This window comes from Bufo gargarizans, chromosome 3, assembly GCF_014858855.1.
Source record: "Bufo gargarizans isolate SCDJY-AF-19 chromosome 3, ASM1485885v1, whole genome shotgun sequence".
In the NCBI taxonomy this organism is placed as follows: domain Eukaryota; kingdom Metazoa; phylum Chordata; class Amphibia; order Anura; family Bufonidae; genus Bufo; species Bufo gargarizans.
In genome coordinates, this window is record NC_058082.1 from 188,159,688 (window position 1) to 188,182,598 (window position 22,911).

Consider the following 22,911-nt stretch of genomic DNA (forward strand, 5'->3'; position numbering starts at 1 on the left):
TATATGTTTTTTCTTGTGTTTTAACACAGAAAAATAAAGACATTGATAAAAAAATGTTTTCTTTGAAAGGGAGGTGAAGTGGAAAAAAAATTGTGAATTGGCCATCTTGATTTTTTGCCCCATTACTGTGTTTATCGAATGGCATAAATACGTTTATATTTTAATAGTTTGAGCGTGTTTATTGTTTACTTTTATTATGTGGAAAATAGCGGTTTTAATTTTTATATTTTTACAAACTTTTTATTTAACTTTTTCTTCACTTATATTATGTTCTGTTAGGGTACTTGAACATGCCATTATTAGATTGCTTGTCCCAAAGACTGCAATGAATTACCATTGAAGCCTATGGGACCTTGAATACATTCCTGTAGAGCCCTGCCACAAGAAATGCTCTATAGGAACTATCGCTATTTTAACCTCAGATCCTTTGGAGGGACTTAGGCTACCACAATGAACAGCTCTCATAATCGGCCACAGCATCTGAGGGGATTGCATCAATAAAATCTACAGGGAAAGGGTTATAAAACCCAGTGTTACAGTATGAAATACAAAGTCCTGTCAGTCCCGGAAGATCTGCTAAACATGCATATGATTTATAGATCATGGATCTCCAGGAGCTTCTCCTGAACACATACTGGAAACCCTCTCACTACCCTGAACACTGGACTCATCTCTGCATGTATATAGAGTCCTCTGGGGGGCAGGACAGTGAGAGCATATACAATAGGTAGACAAGACAGCATGAGAAATGAACATTCCAACCAATAAAACCAACTAATTAAACAATGTCCCTATCTCGCTGTTTCGTTGTATCAGTATGAGGGTGATCTCATGGGGCTCAGAAATTCTGCAGCCCAGTCTGATCTCAGTGCGCCCACTATCTGCAGGAACGGGAGTAATGCACAAACCCCCACTTTTGGCCGACAGAAGAAGAGTAAGAAGGCATCAGAAATATCAGAACTTTGAAGTGAGATGTTAGGAGACAGAGATTGGGGGACCATTACTCAATAGGCCAGTCTTGTACCACTTAGTCAAAGAAAAGCATGAGTGCAGTTTAGAGTGAGTCTCTGGAGGAAGCCCGGCAATGTATTTACACCATACTGTAAAGAAAGACTTCACCTTCCTTTCTTTATTCTGGGCTGCCTCTATCCAGTTCACCTTCATAATAAAGTTTAGCTTCTCAGAGAAAAGAGCAAATGAGGGGGAGAGGATGCTTCCAGACTTGAAATATACAGGGTGAGCTATTTATATGGATACACCTTAATAAAATGGGAATGGTTGGTGATATTAACTTCCTGTTTGTGGCACATTAGTATATGTGAGGGGGGAAACTTTTCAAGATGGGTGGTGCACATGGCGGCCATTTTGAAGTCGGCCATTTTGAATCCAACTTTTGTTTTTTTCAATATGAAGAGGGTCATGTGACACATCAAACTTATTGGGATTTTCACAAGAAAAACAATGGTGTGCTTGGTTTTAACGTAACTTTATTCTTTCATGAGTTATTTACAAGTTTCTGACCACTTATAAAATGTGTTCAATGTGCTGCCCATTGTGTTGGATTGTCAATGCAACCCTCTTCTCCCACTCTTCACACACTGATAGCAACACCGCAGGAGAAATGCTAGCACAGGCTTCCAGTATCCGTAGTTTCAGGTGCTGCACATCTCGTATCTTCACAGCATAGACAATTGCCTTCAGATGACCCCAAAGATAAAAGTCTAAGGGGGTCAGATCGGGAGACCTTGGGGGCCATTCAACTGGCCCACCACGACCAATCCACTTTCCAGGAAACTGTTCATCTAGGAATGCTCGGACCTGACACCCATAATGTGGTGGTGCACCATCTTGCTGGAAAAACTCAGGGAACGTGCCAGCTTCAGTGCATAAAGAGGGAAACACATCATCATGTAGCAATTTCGCATATCCAGTGGCCTTGAGGTTTCCTTTGATGAATAATGGCCCCACTATCTTTGTACCCCATATACCACACCATACCATCAATTTTTTGGTTCCAACAGTCTTGGAGGGATTTATCCAATGTGGGTTAGTGTCAGACCAATAGCAGTGGTTTTGTTTGTTAACTTCACCATTCACATAAAAGTTTGCCTCATCACTGAACAAAATCTTCTACGTAAACTGAGGGTCCTGTTCCAATTTTTGTTTTGCCCATTCTGCAAATTCAGTGCGCCGATCTGGGTCATCCTCGTTGAGATACTGCAGTAGCTGGAGTTTGTAAGGGTGTCATTTGTGAGTAGCTATTATACGCCGAAGGGATGTTATACTAATGCCACTCTCCAGTGACATGCGGCGAGTGCTACGCTGTGGGCTCTTGCTAAATGAAGCTAGGACAGCCACTGATGTTTCTTCATTGGTGACAGATTTCATGCGTCCACATTTTGGCAAATCGAAACTGAACCAGTTTCACTAAAACTTAGCAAGCAGTTTGCTAACTGTAGCATGGGAGATGGGTGGTCTCGTAGGCTGTCTTGCATTGAAATCTGCTGCAATGACCCGGTTACTGCGTTCACCAGACATCAACACAATTTCTATCCTCTCCGCACGTGTTAACCTCGGCGACATGTCAATGGCTGTAAACAAGGATAAACTTGTAAATAACTCATGAAAGAATAAAGTTACGTTAAAACCAAGCACACCATTGCTTTTCTTGCGAAATTCCCAATAAGTTTGATGTGTCACATGACCCTCTTCCTATTGAAAAAACAAAAGTTGGATTCAAAATGGCCGACTTTAAAATGGCCGCCATGGTCACCACTCATCTTGAAAAGTTTCCCCCCTCACATATACTAATGTGCCACAAACAGGAAGTTAATATCACTAACCATTCCCATTTTATTAAGGTGTATCCATATAAATGGCCCACCCTGTAGTTTTTTTCACTGATACCACATGCAATAATTTCAGGTTCTTTTTGGTTATATTGTGTTGCATTTTATCTATACAGGCCATAATTGCCTGCATGAAATCCAAATGGGCGTTAGGGTTTAGGTGTTGGGTGGTAAATTTGCGAGCTTCAAACCAGAACTGTATTACCGTATGTGCAAGCATTGCTATGTACAATGATATAAGTTCGCTTCAAGAATACCACATTTAAAATAAGCAGAAGTGGGGAAGACATCTATTTTATAACCTGTTATGGTAGGGATGTATGCCCTCTGGATTAATTTAAGAGGCATTTCCACATGTCTAGCGTTCAGGAGGAAATGAAGGGATTAGTCAACTGATTGGCCTATCCAGTAGCATATAAAACTAGGGTCATACAAGTGTCGTAGCAGCTCCACTATAAGTGGCTTAAATTGGGAGGTCTATTCTTGGGGTGTTACATGGCATAGTATTTCCATGGCATAGCTCGAAGACTGGAGATGGTGAAAAAATAAAAAAAGGTGATACCGGAGAATTTCAGAAAGAAATAGGGTGTGTTTTTGTGTAAAATGTAACAAGGATGCCTATGGAGGCTATACCTCTTATTTTCCAGTCTCAAAATATCTGGTGTGGGGATCCCTGTTGGAATTGGGGGTTCAGTGTCAGAGTAAGGGAGTCATTATTTATTTTTTTACAAAATGCCATGTGTGAAAAATTAAAGGGGTTGGGCCACTTTATAGTTAATATTGATCAATGTATTTGTAAGATGATTGTATAGCTCTTACTAATATAGCCTTTGTTGATATTCTGCACCATTTTCTATCTGTCATAAGGTATGCCCCCTTGTTTGCCAAGTCTTTTGTGCTCTCCATAAGTAGCTCCTATCCATTAAATGGCTCCTGATGGATGGTCATATGACCAGGCAAATCACCTCTATGTGATGTCTCTTCCATTTGGATATATTGTACCTGACATCTGCACTTGCCGTGTGTTTGAATGGAGGAGGCTGAGTAATGTCTGGTTACATGACATCAGGATAGTGCAGTGAATAAATTAAGTGGTAGGCGGTGCTGGGCTCAGGATCGATGGGCGGTGCTGGGCTCAGGATCGATGGGCGGTGCTGGGCTCCAGGAAATCGTGGGACAACCCCTTAGGCTCCTGACAGAGGTGATTTACATATGAATAAAATCGCTTTTTATAAGAATATAAGGCACACAGAGCATAAACAGAGGTATCATGGTAAACACTACATGGAGACTAATGGGCACATATAAATATCTACATATCGTTAATCCTGGTGACAGAACCCCTTTAATTGAGCATCACCAAGTGTGACCACCTCTATAAAAGCAGAATTATTTGCTGGTCTGGAGCATTCAGTTGTGTATTAACACAATGTCAAGGAAGAAAGACATCACCAAGGATTTTAGACAAGCAGTTGTTGCTCCTATCAATCTGGGAACAGTTATAAGGCTATTTCCAAATTTGAAGTTTGACATTTTTGTATAGCGAGAAAGTTTATTTACAAGTGGAAAACCTTCAAGACAGTTGACAATCTTCTCTGGAGTGTACTTTTTAGCAAATTCACCCCAAGGTCAGACCGTTGAATGCTTAGAGAAACAGCAAAACCCCTAAGAACTATTTCTAAGATTCTACAGGCCTCAGTTAGTATTTAAAATTTTCATGACAGTACAACTAGAAAAAGACTGAACAAGTATGGCTTGTTTGGAAGAGCTGCCAGGAGAAGACCTTTCCTTTCTTAAAAAACAAACAAACATGGCAGTACTGCTTTAGTTTGCATTGTTGCATCTGAACAAACCACAAGACTTCTGAAACAATGTTCTTTGGACAGTTGAGACCAAAGTGAAGAAGTTTGGCCTTAATCCACAGCACCGCTTTCGGCAAAAACTTAACACAGCATATCAGCACAAACACCTCATACCAACTGTCAAGTGAGAGGTGATGCTTGATTTTTAGCTACAGAACCTGGCCAATTCACAGTCATGAAGTCCTCTGTATACCAAAATATTCTGCAGTCAAATGTGAGGCCGTCTATACAACAGCTTAAGCTTGTCAATCTAGGTCATGCAACAGGACAACGATCCAAAGCACACCAGCAAATCTACAAGAAAAGGGCTGAAAAATAAAAGAATCAAAGTGTTGCAGTGGCCCAGTAAAAGTCCAGATCCAAATCCAATTGAAATGTTGTGGCAGAACATTAAAGGAGTATTCACATCTCAGACACTGGTGGCATATCCCTAGGATATGCCATCAATGTCGCATAGGAGCAGGTCCCACCTTTGGGATCCGCTCTTGTCTTCACAATGGATCCCCCGAAGTAAAGGAGAGCGCACTGAAAATACAGCTGGCTTGGCTATTTCTGACCGTCCCATAGAGGTGAGGTGGAGAGATGGCCGTGCATAGAAGTGAATAGACAGCACACCCTCATGCATGGTGCAGTGTTCTTCACTTTGGGGCGCATGTTTTGGAGATGGGAGTGGGACCCTGAGGTGGCACCCATATTTATCTAACATTGGTGGCATATCCTAGCAATATGCCACCAATGTATGAGATGGGTGAAACCTTTTAAGAGAGCTGTGCATAAACAAATGCTCACAATCCTCAACGTTGTAAAGAAGAGTGGGACAGAATTCCTCTGGAACAATGTGAGAGAATGATAACATCATACAGAAAATGATTAATTCAAGGTATTGCTGCTAAAGGTGGAACTACAAGCTATTGATTCATGGGTGGACTTAGTTTTTTTTACCATTTTTGCAGTGGTGGAATCTGTTGTGTGCCATTACTCTGAGGTTGTCTATACCTAATTTTAAGACTTTCTAAGGGCCAGATGTTTTTTTGTTCAAAGTATTTTGTAACTCCATGACCATGCAGAGGATTTTTAACTCCAAAAAAGTGGAGATCTTTTTGCGGAACGGAACACCACAGAAGCACTCCGTAGTGCTTCCGAGGGGTTCCGTTCCGTGCTTCCATTCTGTTCCGCACCACATCTTCGGATTTGCGGATCCATTCAAGTAATTGGGTCCGCATCCGTGATGCGGAATATACACCACTGGTGACCCGTGTATTGCGGAACCGCCGTATGCGGCCAGCATCATGGGCACGGAGCCCTTATGTTCGTGTGAACAAGCCCTAAGGCATCATTCACACTTCAGTATTTTTCAGCCAATTTTTTGCCAAAACTAGAAGTGGATCCTAAATACAGAAAAAAATAAACAATGAAAAAATGTGCGCTCCTCTTTCTAAAGGTCCTTTTACACAGACCGATATTTCAGGCAATTATTGGGAACAACCAAAATATAGAAAGTACCAGATGGCACTGCTCACTGTCGAGGTATCCACAAAACCGGAGACATACGCGGTGGAGTGATAGCTCACATGCGGACAGCAGCAGTGCTCAATCCAAAAACAGTCCACTAGAATATCAGAATAATGAAGAAATGATCGCACTCACTGCAATCGTCCAATCTTTCTTTATTTTCATCAAAGGACGCATAAAATACAATGGCGGCAGGGGTACAATGCGAGACACAGGCACCATCAGCGGTGACGGCTGTTTTGCGTAGATACGCTTCCTCAGGCCTTCCAACGTCATGATATCCATGCATCATTCTTATGTACCAGTGCCGATCCTGGTTGTCATGCGCACATGCAACCAAGCATAACGATATCAAATGACACATTTAAAATCAATACATTACTAATACGTTGAATCTTAGATGCTTACAGAAAAACAGAAAGGAAGCCCACGGCGACTAACTCTCTTCTATACTTCGACAGCTTTCACCCCCGAAGTGTTAAGTCAGCAGTCCCCTATGGTCAGTTTGTTCGATTTAGGAAGATTAATAGTCGTGAAGAAGACCATGTGATCCAAGCTGTGGATTTGAAGAAATCCAAAATCGTCCATCAGGCCATGTTAAAGGCATTACAGTCAACCCAAGATGATTTATTATCAAAAAAGTATTTTTCTAAGAAATGAGAGAGCAAACAGAACAGATTTATGTTCTCATTTAAATACAGTCCTATGGCGGATGTCATACGTAGAACTATATACCATAACTGGGATATTTTGAGTAAGGACGAAGCTTTAAGAGACATTGCACAGAACAAACCTATTATAGTATTTAGACGCAGTCATACTTTAAAAGATCGATTAGTAAGGAGTAGATATATGGAAAAAATACCAGATATGTGGTTGAGAGATTATATACCCAAAGGTAACCGTTAAATGTGGCATCTGTTCGTTTTGTAAGCATAAGAGTACTTAAAGGCTGTGGACACCTTTGTGCACTAAAAATCAATAACCCCATATCTTATCATAATGCAGCACATAATAAAACTGCTGATAACGTTAGTGCAACAATCTACAGTCAGAACCATGGTGATATAAGGCCCCTTTAGCCGCACACAGCACCCGGTCTGACCTCCCAGCACTGACGGGGTCACTTAACATTATATTGATTTATGATGCTATGTAACCCTCAGAGGTCTGGAATGTATTAGATAACACTGACATAATGCTGCCAGTGTTATCCAATACATTCCAGAACTGTAAGGGTTACATAGCATCATAAATCAATATAATGCTATGTGACCCCCGTCAGTGCTGGGAGGTCAGGACAGGAGCTGCGCTGCAGACTCGCAGCGTGACAAACCTTCCACTGCAAGGGGCCTAAGCCTGATATAGATCTCATTACTGACAGCTCTCACTACATGCACTGAATACAGTATTGTGTGCAGTCCACACAGTGAACTGTCACTTTTCCCATACAGATTAGTACAGTGTTGACACACAATGTTATGTACACATAGAAGTACATATCATGTTTTTGTGTCTCGATTTTCCGAAAGCCAATTTTTTATTATTTTTTGGGCGATTGTCTTATGTAGGGTCTCATTTTTTGCAGGATGATATGACGGTTTGATTGGTACCATTTTAGGGCACATATTGCTTTTTGATCGCTTGGTATTACACTTTTTGTGTTGCAAGGTGATAAAAAAATATATTTTTTTGTACGGTTTTATATATTTTTTTTTTTATGGTGTTCACCAGACGGGTTAGCTCATGTGGTATTGTTATAGAGCAGGTTGTTGCGGATGTGGCGATACCTAATATGTCTCTTTTTTTAAAGATATTTTGGGTTTAGACAATAGGAGCATTATTGAAAAAAAAATCATGTTTTAGTGTCTCCATTTTCTGAAAGCCATATCTTTTTTATTTTTTGGGCGATTGTCTTATGTAGGGGCTCATTTTTTGAGGGATGAGATAACGGTTTGGGGCACATAGGACTTTTTGATCGCTTGGTATTACACTTTATGTGTTGTAAGGAGATAAAAAATGGATTTGTTGGCATGGTTTTTATTTTTTATTTTTACGGTGTCCATCAGACGGGTTAGCTCATGTGATATTTTTATAGAGCAGGTTGTTATGGATGTGGCGATACCTAACATGTCAGGTTTTTTTTAATATATATTTTGGTTTTACATAATAAGAGCATTTTTGAAACAAAAAAAATCATGTTTTAGTGTCTCAAATTTCTGAAAGCAATATATTTTTTATTTTTTGGGTTATTGTCTTATGTAGGGGCTCATTTTTTGCTGGATGAGGTGACGATTTGATTGGTACCATTTTGGGGCATATGACTTTTTGATTGCTTGGTATTACACTTTTTGTGTTGTAATAATTTTTTTGGGCACAGTTTTTATATTAACTTTTTTAGAGAATTCATCAGACAGGTTAGCTTATGTGATATTTTTAAAGAGCAGGTCATTACGGACATGGCGATACCAAAAATGTTTAGTGTTTTTTATTTAAATTTTTTTTAACCAATTATATGTGCGGATTGGAAGAAGTTAGATTTTTTTTTACTTTATTATTTTTTTTACAATTTTTTGACCCAGACCCACTTGGTTCTTGAAGATCCAGTGTACATTACAGCTAACACTCTGCCCCGCTGCCACCCTGAAAGGGGGGGAGCTTGTGCTGCTCGGCCATCGGGGGGGGGGGAGCTAATGCTGCTCGTGCCGCTTGGCCATCCTTGGGGGGGCAGAGCAGCGGCCTGATGGTTAGCCCTTAGGGCTGGGGGGTGACGCTCATCCTAAAGAGGGGAAGGGGGAGCTAATGCCACAGCAATTGGTTAGCTTCTTCTATACAGCGGTCCCTAAGGACCCTGGCATGAAAGGGGTTATGTCTGCAGTTTGAAGCAGACTGTCAGCTGCATGTTACAGCTGACAGTCTGCACCCCTCTGCCATCCTGAAGGGGAGGGGGGGAGTTGAAGAAGGGAGAGGGAGACAATGTGCGCTCCTATGTGGAGCAAGGAGTGGTTACAGAGAATCCGTCAGATGACGGATTCTCTGTAAATCCACTGAGAGCAGCCTGCTGTGCATAGGAAGCACAGCAGGCTGTAGATCAAAAGCGAAAAAAGCTAAATAAACAGAACCAATTGGATAAATTATTTTCTCCACAAAATAAATGAATTAGTGTAAAAACTTATTTTTTTTTACAAAAGTGTCCCTATCCTTGTCACGGAAGGTGTACAGGAAACAAGGAAACACAAAATGAATAAACGACTGACTGGATCCAAAACTAAGGCGCAAAAAGGGAGACCCCTGCATCAGACCTGGCTCTCTCCCTGACTGCTCAGCCTATGCGAAAATCCCAATGGTAGATGATCGCATATCCTCGTACCTCGACTGTATAACACCTGAACACCCTATAATAGTGAGGGGACACGACCACCAGCTCCCTACACTAGATACGGAGGGAGTCAGGGTCACCTGGGATCCAGCAAACAGAAAAACACAAATGAATGCACAACACTTATCTTGTAGAAGACTGAGAAGTAAGATCAGCATGCACACACACTCCAGGAAGTAATATAAACCGCAAACTGATGCACTATGGGGAGGGATTTAAAGGTATGCAATCAGTACAACTACATGACAGCTGAGAGAGGCTAACGAGATGAGGAACTGAAAGCAAAACAAAGGAAGCTCAAGGAGGAGGTTCTGAAAGGCATCTGTCAGAGCTTCTCAGATGTCTGGTGGTGACAATCCTTTAACCACCTCAGCCCCGCTAGCTTAAACCCCCTTAATGACCAGACCACTTTTTACAATTCTGGTCTACACTACTTTCACGGTTTATTGCTCAGTCATACAACTTACCACCCAAATGAATTTTACCTCCTTTTCTTTTCACTAATAGAGCTTTCATTTGGTGGTATTTCATTGCTGCTGACATTTTGACTTTTTTTATATTAATCGAAAATGACTGAAACTTTTGCAAAAAAATGACATTTTTCACTTTCTGTTGTAAAATTTTTCAAATAAAACTACATTTCTATATACATTTTTCTCTAAATTTATTTTTCTACATGTCTTTGATAAAAAAAAATGCAATAAGTGTATATTTATTGGTTTGGGTAAAAGTTATAGCATTTACAAACTATGGTGCAAAAAAAATAATTTACGCACTTTGAGTTTCTGAGCACCTGTCATGTTTCCTGAGGTTCTAAAATGCTCAGACAGTAGAAACACCCCACAAATGACCCCATTTCGGAAAGTAGACACCCTAAGGTATTCGCTGATGGGAATAGTGAGTTCATGGAAGTTTTTCTTTTTTGTCACAAGTTAGCAGAAATTGAATTTTTTTTTTTCTTACAAAGTCTCATATTCCACTAATTTGTGACAAAAAATAAAATTTTATATGAACTCACCATACCCCTCACGGAATACCTTGGGGTATCTTCTTTCCAAAATGGGGTCACTTGTGGGGTATTTATACTGCCCTTGCATTTTAGGGGCCCATATGCGTGAGAAGTAGTTTGGAATCCAAATGCGTAAAAATGCCCTGTGAAATCCTAAAAGTACTCATTGGAATGTGGGCCCCTTTGTGCACCTAGGCTGCAAAAAAGTGTCACACATGTGGTATCGCCGTACTCAGGAGAAGTAGGGCAATGTTTTTTGGGGTGTATTTTTACATATACCCATACTTTGTGTGAGAAATATCTCTGTAAATGACAACTTTTTACATTTTTTTATACAAAGTTGTCAATTTACAGAGATATTTCTCTCACCCAGCATGGGTATATGTAAAAATACACCCCAAAACACATTGCCCTACCTCTCCTGAGTACGGAGATACCATATGTGTGACACTTTTTTGCAGCCAAGATGCGCAAAGGGGCCCAAATTCCAATGAGTACCTTTAGGATTTCACAGGGCATTTTTACGCATTTGGATTCCGCGAGGGGTATGGTGAGTTCATGTAAGATTTTATTTTTTGTCACAAGTTAGTGGAATATGAGACGCTGTAAGAAAAAATTAACAAATAAATAAATCAATTTCCGCTAACTTGTGCAAAAAAAAAAATCTTCTACGAACTCGCCATGCCCCTACAAAAGTGATCTTTATAGCGCCGCAGCGATTTTACAGTGTTTTTGCAGTGATCAGAAAAGAAAAGATTCTGTCACTGCGGTGGGGCGGACTGAACGCAAGTGTGCGCACAAGATCAGGCCTGATCGGGCGAACACTATGTTTTTTTGTAGAGCCTATAGAACATGTCCTATTCTTGTCCACAATTGCGGACAAGAAAAGGCATTTTCTATATAGTTCTGGCAATGTGCGGATCCGCAAAATGCGGAAAGCACATTGCCGGTGTCCGTGTTTTGCAGATCCGCGGATCCGTGGATCCGCAAAACACATACGGACGCCTGAATGGAGCCTTACAGGGGGGGTGATCAATGACAGGGGGGTGATCAGGGAGTCTATATGGGGTGATCAGGGGTTAATAAGGGGTTAATAAGTGACAAGGGGGGGGGGGTGTAGTGTAGTGTGGTGCTTGGTGCTACTTACAGAGCTGCCTGTGTCCTCTTCTGGTCGATCCAAGCAAAGGGGACCACCAGAGGACCAGGTATCAGGTATATTAGACGCTGCTAACAAAACAGCGTCTAATATACCTTTTTGAGGTTAAAAAAATCGCATCTACAGCCTGCCAGTGAATGATCGCTGCTGGCAGGCTGTAGATCAACTTCTCAGCTCGGCTCTCGCGAGATGACGCGTAGATGCGTGAAGGAGGAATAACCCGGCCGCCCGCAGGACGCATCCCTGCGTTAGCCGGTCGGGAGGTGGTTAATTTTGGAGGTCTGCAGTATAGAGTTGATCATCCTATAACATGTAGAAGCAGGTTTTTAGTATACCTGATATAAAACAATAAGGTATCTATTTGAGAGAATAAGCATTTCAACTATATAGTGTCTGGCAAGGGGTGTCTCCGTTTGAGCAAACATGTTAAAGAGATTCATGGAGGCGAACCCAGGGTACTTAAATTCTCAAGTATAGAGACAGTTCCCAGTCCGTCCAAAATGGGGCCATAGGATATAGACTTTTGTTACGGAAGGAAGCCAGTTGGATCATACAGGCTAACGCTATGGGCCCTTTGGGTTTAAATGATAAAAATGATAGAAATGATGAAGTGTTTTTCTGTAAGCATCTAAGATTCAATGTATTAGTAATGTTTTGATTTTAAATGTGTCATTTGATATCGCTATGCTCGGTTGCATGTGCGCATGACAACCAGGATCGGCACTGGTACATAAGAATGACGCATGGACCTCAATAACGTTGGAAGGCCCTAGGAAGCGTATCTACGTGAAACGGCTTTTGCCGCTGATGGTGCCTGTGTGGCGCTCTGAGCCCCTGCCGCCATTGTATTTAATGTGTCCTTTGATGAAAATAAAGAAAGGTTGGATGATTGCGGTGAGTGCCATCATTTCTTCATTATTCTGACCAATAATTGGGAACAAACCAAACGTTTCCAATAATTGCCGATCGTCAGCAAAGATGAGGGCTTTATTTACATGCATCCTTTCCAAGGTACCACTATGAACTGAACCCGAGTTCGGTACCAAATTTTTTTATAGTAATAATTAGTTCCCATTACATGAAGTCTCGCGCGACCTCTGCTCATCGGAGCCAATACATTCTAATACTGTACGAAGCGGGAACTCTGTACAGTGTTACAACAACGTTTTTAGCAAATCGACTTCGGATGTACCATCCGAAGTCGATTCGCTCATCCCTATTCCTAGGCAGAAGATGCCTGCTGCACAGAAAAGTAGTTTTTCTCTCGTCAAAAGTAACTGATCTCTGACGGAAGTGACAGAAACTGATGCAATCTGAATCCTGATAATTGCTGCCTGCAGAAAGATTTCATGTGCACTGTCTTCTTCTTACCTATGTCCTATGGTTATTTAGATCACTGAGCGTTTATTCCTGTGTTTTAGGCATAAGCTCGTTAGCTGGTTGCTCCCTGTATGCACATAAAACCACTGTGGAATTCTTTGACCCTACACATGTAACAGCAAAGTAAGTGTACAAATACATAACAGATACAGATATACAGTTGTATGTCATATATAATGAACCATTAGCGGTCCAAGCGGTTCAAATTCCCCATGGTTTCCCTTAGAACAAAAGACCATTTCTTACATATGGGATATGTATTTTTTCTATTATGCAATTTATGTTACAGAATAGAACTCCCAGCTTTCCTAAAGCCATAACTTTTTTAATTTTTCAATTCACATAGCCGTATCAGGGCTCGTTTTTTGTGGGACAAGTAGTTCTTTCTAATGGCATCTTTTACAGTTGCATATAAAGTAGTGGTAAGTGGCGAGAAATTCTAATGGGGTGGAATTATAAAAAACATAATTCTGTCAAAGTTTTATGGGTTTTGTTTTACCGCATTTCCTATGTGGTAAAACTGACCTATTACCTTCGTTCTCTGGGTTAGTATGATTACAACAATACCACATATGTATAGTTTTTCTTGCGTTTTAATACAAAAAATATATAAACTTTGGAAAAAATGAATTTTTTCTTTGCATCACCATATGCTGACCCTCATAACTTTTGTGTACGGGGCTGTGTGAAGGCTGATTTTTTGCAGACAATCTGTACTTTACATTGATACTATTTTGGAGTGTGTGTGTGACTGTTTTGATCACTTTTTACTCACTATTTTGTAATTAGATTGCTTCTCTCATAGACTCCAATGCATTAGCATTGGCGTCTATGTGAATTTTACAGTGTTCCTATGAAGCCCTGCAGCAGCCAGGGGATCTATAGGAACCTATGTGCAGCAGCCTTGGATCATTCAGGAGGACTAAGGCTGCCACACACACCATCTAACTTTCCTGATCTTCGATAGGGGTTTTTGACCTCCTAGATGTCATGGTCACATTTGACCACAGCATCTGAGGGGATAAATATACATTAGATCCAGGTGTCTGCTGTTTAAAACAGCAGGCACCCAGTGGCTATGGTGTCCAACATCTCAACTGATGCACTGGATGTGTGAGAACAGTCCCATAGAAAACTATGGGATCAGGTCAGGCATCAGTTCCCCTCCAGCATTTTCTACTTCATGCCGGATGGGAACTGAACTGGATCACCAGACATATTGGAAGGAGGCCTTACACAGACAGCACCTGCCATGTATGGAGTGAGCTCAGCTCCTGGTCCATCTCTATACACTTCTTCTGAACCACAGATCCATATTTATGTAGTGCAGTCAGAAAGGAGTTAATAAATTTGGCACATCTTCTGGCAGCCTGAGCACTTCTTTTTTTAAAATAAATGAAGTACATCTGTTGGGCCATGGGATGCACTACCCTGCTAAGCCCCACCCATTTGTGTGACATAAAACTGAAAAAAGTGACAATTTTTCATGCAAAATACTATCTTACAAAAACTTGACTTTTGTACATCAGAAAACTAGAATGTAGCCTTTAATAAATTCACCTCCAAATGTTTTCTGTAACACCTATTAACCCCTTGAAGACTAGACCATTCTTGTAAACTTTTTTGTATAAGGCCTTGGTTTTTGCAGGGCTATTTATTCATAGCTTAGTATCCATTTTTCTAATCTCCCACCATTACAGCGCTGGCTACCCAACGTGATCGTTGCAGCCAGTCAGATCATTTTTATCCCTAAAGTCTGCCTTCATTATTCTCTGACAATTAAAGTAAATGATTTATATGAAATGAGTCCCTATGTGGGAGCACAATATTTTTTGCTGGATTTTGGAATATCCAGAACTGGATGTATCTAAATCATACATGTTGTTAATTTGCAGATATGAGCTTGGCACAGCACTGTTTATCGGGTGGACTGGATCTCTTCTCTGCTTGGTTGGAGGATTCATTTTTTGCTGCACTTCTTCAGCTCAACACATTATTTTAAGGTACCCAAAGAATTGCTCTTGTTATATTAGTAAAGTAAAGTTAGCTGTGTAGTGTTGCTCATGCTTTATATTAGAATCACTCAAAAATACAATGGATCAATACAAAACCACAATATGAATGACCTTTTACCGGGAAAATACAGTAGTTTATATAATGGGAAATGTCTATTCATAAGATTTTTTGTTCCATACTCTAGAATTATTCACACAAATTGGAATCAATATACTGTAGATATTTAATATAAAAATAAAGAAAAAAAATATTCTGTCAAAGTAAAAAATGCATTAAAACACTTGCCCTGTGGTGTTGTAGGTAACCTTGTCACTGGTAGACAGTAGCATCAGTTGCTGTGTGGGTACATCTGTGTGGCACAATGAAAGTGGCACTGGCAAGCGCTATCAGTGAGCTCTTCTCCTGTTCTCTTGGTGCCCTGTCTAAGGAGTGAGCGGTAAGGGTGGGTTCATATTGCATTTTATGCACATCACTTTTTTTATATATACATTAGACAAAAAGGATACAAAAACACAGAACACCATTTATATATAGTATATAACTGTCCCTATATACAGTATAAGAGCTTCCCTCCCCTCTATGGTGGCCAGTGCCAGCTACCACGTTTTATCCTCCTCCAGATGTCTCTAATAAAGATATGGAGAAGGAGGCTGCTGAGGTGAGAAGTGGGCCACAGCAGTAAGCTTCTACCTTCAGTATTTTGTGTGGTCTTTCAGTGCTACCAAACATAGAGAAGAATACAGAACTACATACCTATTACATCCAGTGGTGTCTCCTCTGATGTAGATGTTCGGTTTCCTCATCATTCTGCCTAGACCACCAGATCAACTTCTTTCAGCCACATGTCATCTCTAAAGAGTTTGCCATACAGGCATCTTAGGTTCCTCACTTTTTACCTTCTATATATACCACTTACATACCACTCACTGTATACAGGTCCTTCTAAAAAAATTAGCATATTGTGATAAAGTTCATTATTTTCTGTAATGTACTGATAAACATAAAACTTTCATATATTTTAGATTCATTACACACCAACTGAAGTAGTTCAAGCCTTTTATTGTTTTAATATTGATGATTTTGGCATACAGCTCATGAGAAGCCAAATTTCCTATCTAAAAAAATTAGCATATCATGAAAAGGTTCTCTAAACGAGCTATTAACCTAATCATCTGAATCAACTAATTAAATCTAAACACCTGCAAAAGATTCCTGAGGCTTTTAAAAACTCCCAGCCTGGTTCATTACTCAAAACCGCAATCATGGGTAAGACTGCCGACCTGACTGCTGTCCAGAAGGCCATCATTGACACCCTCAAGCAAGAGGGTAAGACACAGAAAGAAATTTCTGAACGAATAGGCTGTTCCCAGAGTGCTGTATCAAGGCACCTCAGTGGGAAGTCTGTGGGAAGGTAAAAGTGTGGCAGAAAACGCTGCACAACGAGAAGAGGTGACCGGACCCTGAGGAAGATTGTGGAGAAGGACCGATTCCAGACCTTGGGGGACCTGCGGAAGCAGTGGACTGTGTCTGGAGTAGAAACATCCAGAGCCACCGTGTACAGGCGTGTGCAGGAAATGGGCTACAGGTGCCGCATTCCCCAGGTCAAGCCACTTTTGAACCAGAAACAGCGGCAGAAGCGCCTGACCTGGGCTACAGAGAAGCAGCACTGGACTTTTGCTCAGTGGTCCAAAGTACTTTTTTCGGATGAAAGCAAATTTTGCATGTCATTCGGAAATCAAGGTGCCAGAGTCTGGAGGAAGACTGGGGAGAGGGAAATGCCAAAATGCCTGAAGTCCAGTGTCAAGTACCCACAGTCAGTGATGGTCTGGGGTGCCATGTCAGCTGCTGGTGTTGGTCCACTGTGTTTTATCAAGGGCAGGGTCAATGCAGCTAGCTATCAGGAGATTTTGGAGCACTTCATGCTTCCATCTGCTAAAAAGCTTTATGGAGATGAAGATTTCATTTTTCAGCACGACCTGGCACCTGCTCACAGTGCCAAAACCACTGGTAAATGGTTTACTGACCATGGTATTACTGTGCTCAATTGGCCTGCCAACTCTCCTGACCTGAACCCCATAGAGAATCTGTGGGATATTGGGAAGAGAAAGTTGAGAGACGCAAGACCCAACACTCTGGATGGGCTTAAGGCCGCTATCGGAGCATCCTGGGCCTCCATAACACCTCAGCAGTGCCACAGGCTGATTGCCTCCATGCCACGCTGCATTGAAGCAGTCATTTCTGCAAAAGGATTCCCGACCAAGTATTGAGTGCATAACTGAACATAATTATTTGAAGGTTGACTTTTTTTGTATAAAAAACACTTTTCTTTTATTGGTCGGATGAAATATGCTAATTTTTTGAGATAGGAAATTTGGGTTTTCATGAGCTGTATGCCAAAATCATCAATATTAAAACAATAAAAGGCTTGAACTACTTCAGTTGTGTGTAATGAATCTAAAATATATGAAAGTCTAATGTTTATCAGTACATTACAGAAAATAATGAACTTTATCACAATATGCAAATTTTTTTAGAAGGACCTGTATATCAACCTCCAGACTGCATAATAACCTTACTAACAACCTTTCCATTCCATTTCCACTTTCCTCTGTCTATAGCATATAACTATTGCCATTACTTTGATCTCCATACCTCAGCTTTATGCTTAAGATACCATTCCTCCCAGTCTTGTATCCCTCTATACTTTTAACTAGCAACCCCATATCACTTCATACTTATTAGCACTAATTATATTTTTCACACAAAGGGAATTTTCTGTTACAGTTGGAGGGATTGGTTGAATCCTTTTCTCTGCATTAGTGTTCTTTTCCTGGCATAGTGATATTTGTGTACCTAAAAATGTGTATTCATCCATTATATATATATACAGTACAGACCAAAAGTTTGGACACACCTTCTCATTCAAAGAGTTTACTTTATTTTCATGACTATGAAAATTGTAGATTCACACTAAAGGCATCAAAACTATGAATTAACACATGTGGAATTATATACATAACAAAAAAGTGTGAAACAACTGAAAATATGTCATATTCTAGGTTCTTCAAAGTAGCCACCTTTTGCTTTGATTACTGCTTTGCACACTCTTGGCATTCTCTTGATGAGCTTCAAGAGGTGGTCACCTGAAATGGTTTTCACTTCACAGGTGTGCCCTGTCAGGTTTGATAAGTGGGATTTCTTGCCTTTTAAATGGGGTTGGGACCATCAGTTGCGTTGTGGAGAAGTCAGGTGGATACACAGCTGATAGTCCTACTGAATAGACTGTTAGAATTTGTATTATGGCAAGACAAAAGCAGCTAAGTAAAGATAAACGAGTGGCCATCATTACTATAAGAAGTGAAGGTCAGTCAGTCCGAAAAATTGGGAAAACGTTGAAAGTGTCCCCAAGTGCAGTCACAAAAGCCATCAAGCGCTACAAAGAAAGTGGCTCACATGTGGACCGCCCCAGGAAAGGAAGACTAAGAGTCACCTCTGCTGCGGAGGATAAGTTCATCCGAGTCACCAGCCTCAGAAATCGCAGGTTAACAGCAGCTCAGATTAGAGACCAGGTCAATGCCACACAGAGTTCTAGCAGCAGACACATCTCTAGAACAACTGTTAAGAGGAGACTGTGTGAATCAGGCCTTCATGGTAGAATATCTGCTAGGAAACCACTGCTAAGGACAGGCAACAAGCAGAAGAGACTTGTTTGGGCTAAAGAACACAGGCAATGGACATTAGACCAGTGGAAATCTGTGCTTTGGTCTGAGTCCAAATTTGAGATCTTTGGTTCCAACCACCGTGTCTTTGTGCGACGCAGAAAAGGTGAACGGATGGACTCTACATGCCTGGTTCCCACCGTGAAGCATGGAGGAGGAGGTGTGATGGTGCTTTGCTGGTGACACTGTTGGGGATTTATTCAAAATTGAAGGCATACTGAACCAGCATGGCTACCACAGCATCTTGCAGCGGAATGCTATTCCATCCAGTTTGCGTTTAGTTGGACCATAATTTATTTTTCAACAGGACAATGACCCCAAACACACCTCCAGGCTGTGTAAGGGCTATTTGACCATGAAGGAGAGTGATGGGGTGCTGCGCCAGATGACCTGGCCGCCACAGTCACTGGACCTGAACCCAATCGAGATGGTTTGGGGTGAGCTGGACCGCAGAGTGAATGCAAAAGTGCCAACAAGTGCTAAGCATCTCTGGGAACTCCTTCAAAACTGTTGAAAGACCATTTCAGGTGACTACCTCTTGAAGCTCATCAAGAGAATGCCAAGAGTGTGCAAAGCAGTAATCAAAGCAAAAGGTGGCTACTTTGAAGAACCTAGAATATGCAATATTTTCAGTTGTTTCACACTTTTTTGTTATGTATATAATTCCACATGTGTTAATTCATAGTTTTGATGCCTTCAGTGTGAATCTACAGTTTTCATAGACGTGAAAATAAAGAAAACTCTTTGAATGAGGTGTGTCCAAACTTTTGGTCTGTACTGTATATATATATATATATATATATATATATCTCAATGAAAAACAGAGCAGCACACTTTGTGATGACACTGTGACGCGATTATCCAGCCATGCGCGTACAGTGCATTTCGGATCACGCGGATGCGTCCGGGTCCTGGCGCATGCGCACTTGATCGAACACGTGCTGGTCCAACGGACGCACGCGCATCCAAGATTCTCAGACACTGAATTTGGTAATGGAGCCACATCGGGTATTGTTAAGATGTTTGATTGTATGCATGTATCCATGTCCATAGTCATCTGACCTGACCACTCCCCATGATGAATGTGTGGTAACAGCTCCTTATTTTAACCAATTGTTTCCTGGGTCATTGCACAAGTGCACTTGAAGTACACATGAATTTTGCATTTATTTTAGATAATGTATTACAATATGCAATCGTATCACGGTTCTATTTTATGTCTAAGCACTGTGTTCACCTGATGTACAAATGTATACACATGTATTAACCAAGATATACCCCACTATCCATTCCTAAATAGTGCCATGGCAAGGAATAGTTGCCTTTCATAGCCCTGGGAAAGCTGGGTTACAACCATGTGTAGGGTTGGACTGGTCCACCAGAGTACCAGAGGATCCTCTGGTGGGCCCAGGCTCACAATACTGGTCTTTGGGGCCAGTTACGTGCCATTAGGGTCTAATTTGTTGATTGAAAACCTATTAGACTTTATTGATGAAATAGGGGTTGAGCACCGATAATAATTTCCTCTGGTTGGCCCAAGAAAACCCCAGATCGACACGGTGGCCAGTCTACTCCTGTTGGTTGGCTAAAACTTGCATTCATTGCTAAATTTCACCTGACAGACGATTTTAAAATCATCCATTTTAGTCAATGTTACACTAATGTGTATGGGCACCCTTGCACATGGACTAAAAGCATTACTGGTGGTGTTTTGTTTCCCTTTATCTTAACATTCTCCTTTTCATTCTTCATCTGACATTATCAATAGTGCATGAAAGCTGAAAACAAACAGAGAATGTATTTAGTCTCCCTGCTTGCCAGGAAGTAAGATTGTGTTTAAAGGAAGATTTTTTTCCCTGGGGGTTGCATTACCTGATTTACTTGTAATCCAAAAGGAACAGGATACCATTAAAATGAGAATACTGCTCCATCTGTTGTAGTAGGCTTTGTCCCCGAGATCAGAACTGAGTAGAGTTGGAGCAAAAAGCAAATTGTGCAAGTTTTTTCCAATTGTTCCATGCAAGACTATTGTAACTGCTGCGCTCAAGTCACACAATATCAGCATGCATTTAATATGTAGCCCCAATGTAAAGGGCACCTGCAAAATATAACAAGCAGAGAGCATAGCGTCTTTATTTTTCCTTTCACATGGCTGTTTGAGGACTTGTTTATTATAGGATGAGTTGGGATGGGATGTAAACATTTTAGTATATTTTATTGATTAACCTTTATCACTGGCATAGAAAAAACTGCAGTTTTACCATTGTTTATTGGAAACGTTTTTAGGCTATTCACTATGTGATATTAATAATATTTATTTTATTCTATGAATAAGAAATATGTTTTTTATTTATTTACTTACTTGCTACTTTTGAATGATAAAAGTAGTGTCTAACAGGCATACAGAAACGTAGACGCTGCGGCCAATATTGACTGGAGCAATAGGGTAAATTGTGAGGTAATAGTTATCTACGGTGGCTCAGTGCTTAGCACTGGTGCCTTGCAGCGCTGGGTCTAGGTTCAAATCTGACCAAAGACAACATCTGCATAGAGTTTGTATGTTCTCCCCGTGTTTGCATGGGTTTCCTCCCACACTCCAAAGACCTACTGATAGGGAACTTAGATTGTGATCCCTATTGGGGACAGTTTGATGCTAATGTCTGTAAAGCAATGTAGAATATAGTAGAACTATGCTTAAAATAAATAAATCTCTCATCTAGCCATTAGAGAACCTACTGTTGATGTCACTGGCATAGCTCAATAAAAACTTTTGGGCTGTGGCAAATCCTACTGTTGGCCATTGACATGACATTATTGGTCACTGTCATTTATATGTGTATCAGATCAATTTGTAGGTAACCCAACAGCTTTCTGTCATTTCCACAGGATGAAATATAGGGCAAGTTGGATTTAAATTCATCCAAGATAACATCACTGGAAGTGTGTGGCAGCCAGCTACTCCCTCCCTATGTCGGTTCTGCTTGGCCAAATGGGCAAGTTTTGGAGAAAGCTGGCACTATGGCACAAATGTCAGTTTCATCTGTATCCATAAACTATTCAAGGGGGACATTTACTAAAACCAGTCCAGGATATTACACACCAGTCTTAATGTGTTCCACACTGGTGTCAGATGTACCACTAATAATTATGAAGAGGTACATGGCTCAATAATTGTGACACATCTTGTCACGACCTATCGCTGACCCTGTTGTGCCTGGGGTCAGAAGGTCGCAGTGGGTGGCTACCCAGTAGGTTTCTCAAGAGATCGCTCCATGACCTAATGGTTAGAACAGATTCCAGTTCAGGTTTTCCTGCTTAGGTTTGTGATCCTTTTTGTCCCATTTAGGAAACTGTAGCTTATCCTTTCAGCTGTTCTCTGTCAGCCAATCCCAGCTACTATATATATTCTCCTTTTCTTCTTCCCTTGTTGCCAGATATAGACCTTCCTTTCAGATGTTCTATTCTGACCTCAGGTGGAGTTGGGACAACTGTTGCTGTGGAGCTGTTGGAACTGGAGCAGTCGGATCTCCAATTTTCTCCTGTTGTTGTCTACCTTCGGGGATTGTTTATGATGTTTGTGTTGTTTGTCCATCGCCCTACTCACTACCTAGAGCTTATTTCAGGGTAGGCCAGGGACGAGACACGTGATCGGCATATATGGGTTAGCAGCCCGTCTAGGGACGTCAGGGCAGCCAGGTGCCAGTGCTACCTCTCCCTAGCGGAAGGGTACTCCTCTCCCCTCTGCGCCACACATCTGTTACCTGCCATATCAGATGTGATGCAGGTCTTTGCTCCTGAACAGAAATCTACACCAGCATGGAAGCTGGTATAGATCTCTGCTATAATCTATCACAGTTTCCTGCTATAGTCTATGCCAAAAAGTCACAAAACTTTGCATGTCCCAAACTGTGACTTTTTGACACCAGTTTTCTGGCAACAGGAGTTTACTGGAAAGGTTAATTCCAAAAAATGTAATCTTGAATATCCAAAATTAGGAGCTCTCAGTTACCAGACTGTAAGAAGTAGTTC

The 22,911-nt window shown here is 41.0% G+C and overlaps 1 protein-coding gene across 1 annotated transcript in view; it reads left to right on the plus strand.

Annotated features, from left to right (window-relative positions):
* The window catches only part of CLDN10 (claudin 10), a 39,027-nt gene that overhangs the window by 6,451 nt on the left and 9,665 nt on the right, over positions 1-22,911 (plus strand). The window contains exons 3-4 of the mRNA XM_044287387.1: positions 13,189-13,270; positions 15,043-15,150. Of these exons, the coding sequence (XP_044143322.1) occupies positions 13,189-13,270; positions 15,043-15,150 (190 nt within the window). The remainder of the gene's footprint in view (positions 1-13,188; positions 13,271-15,042; positions 15,151-22,911) is intronic.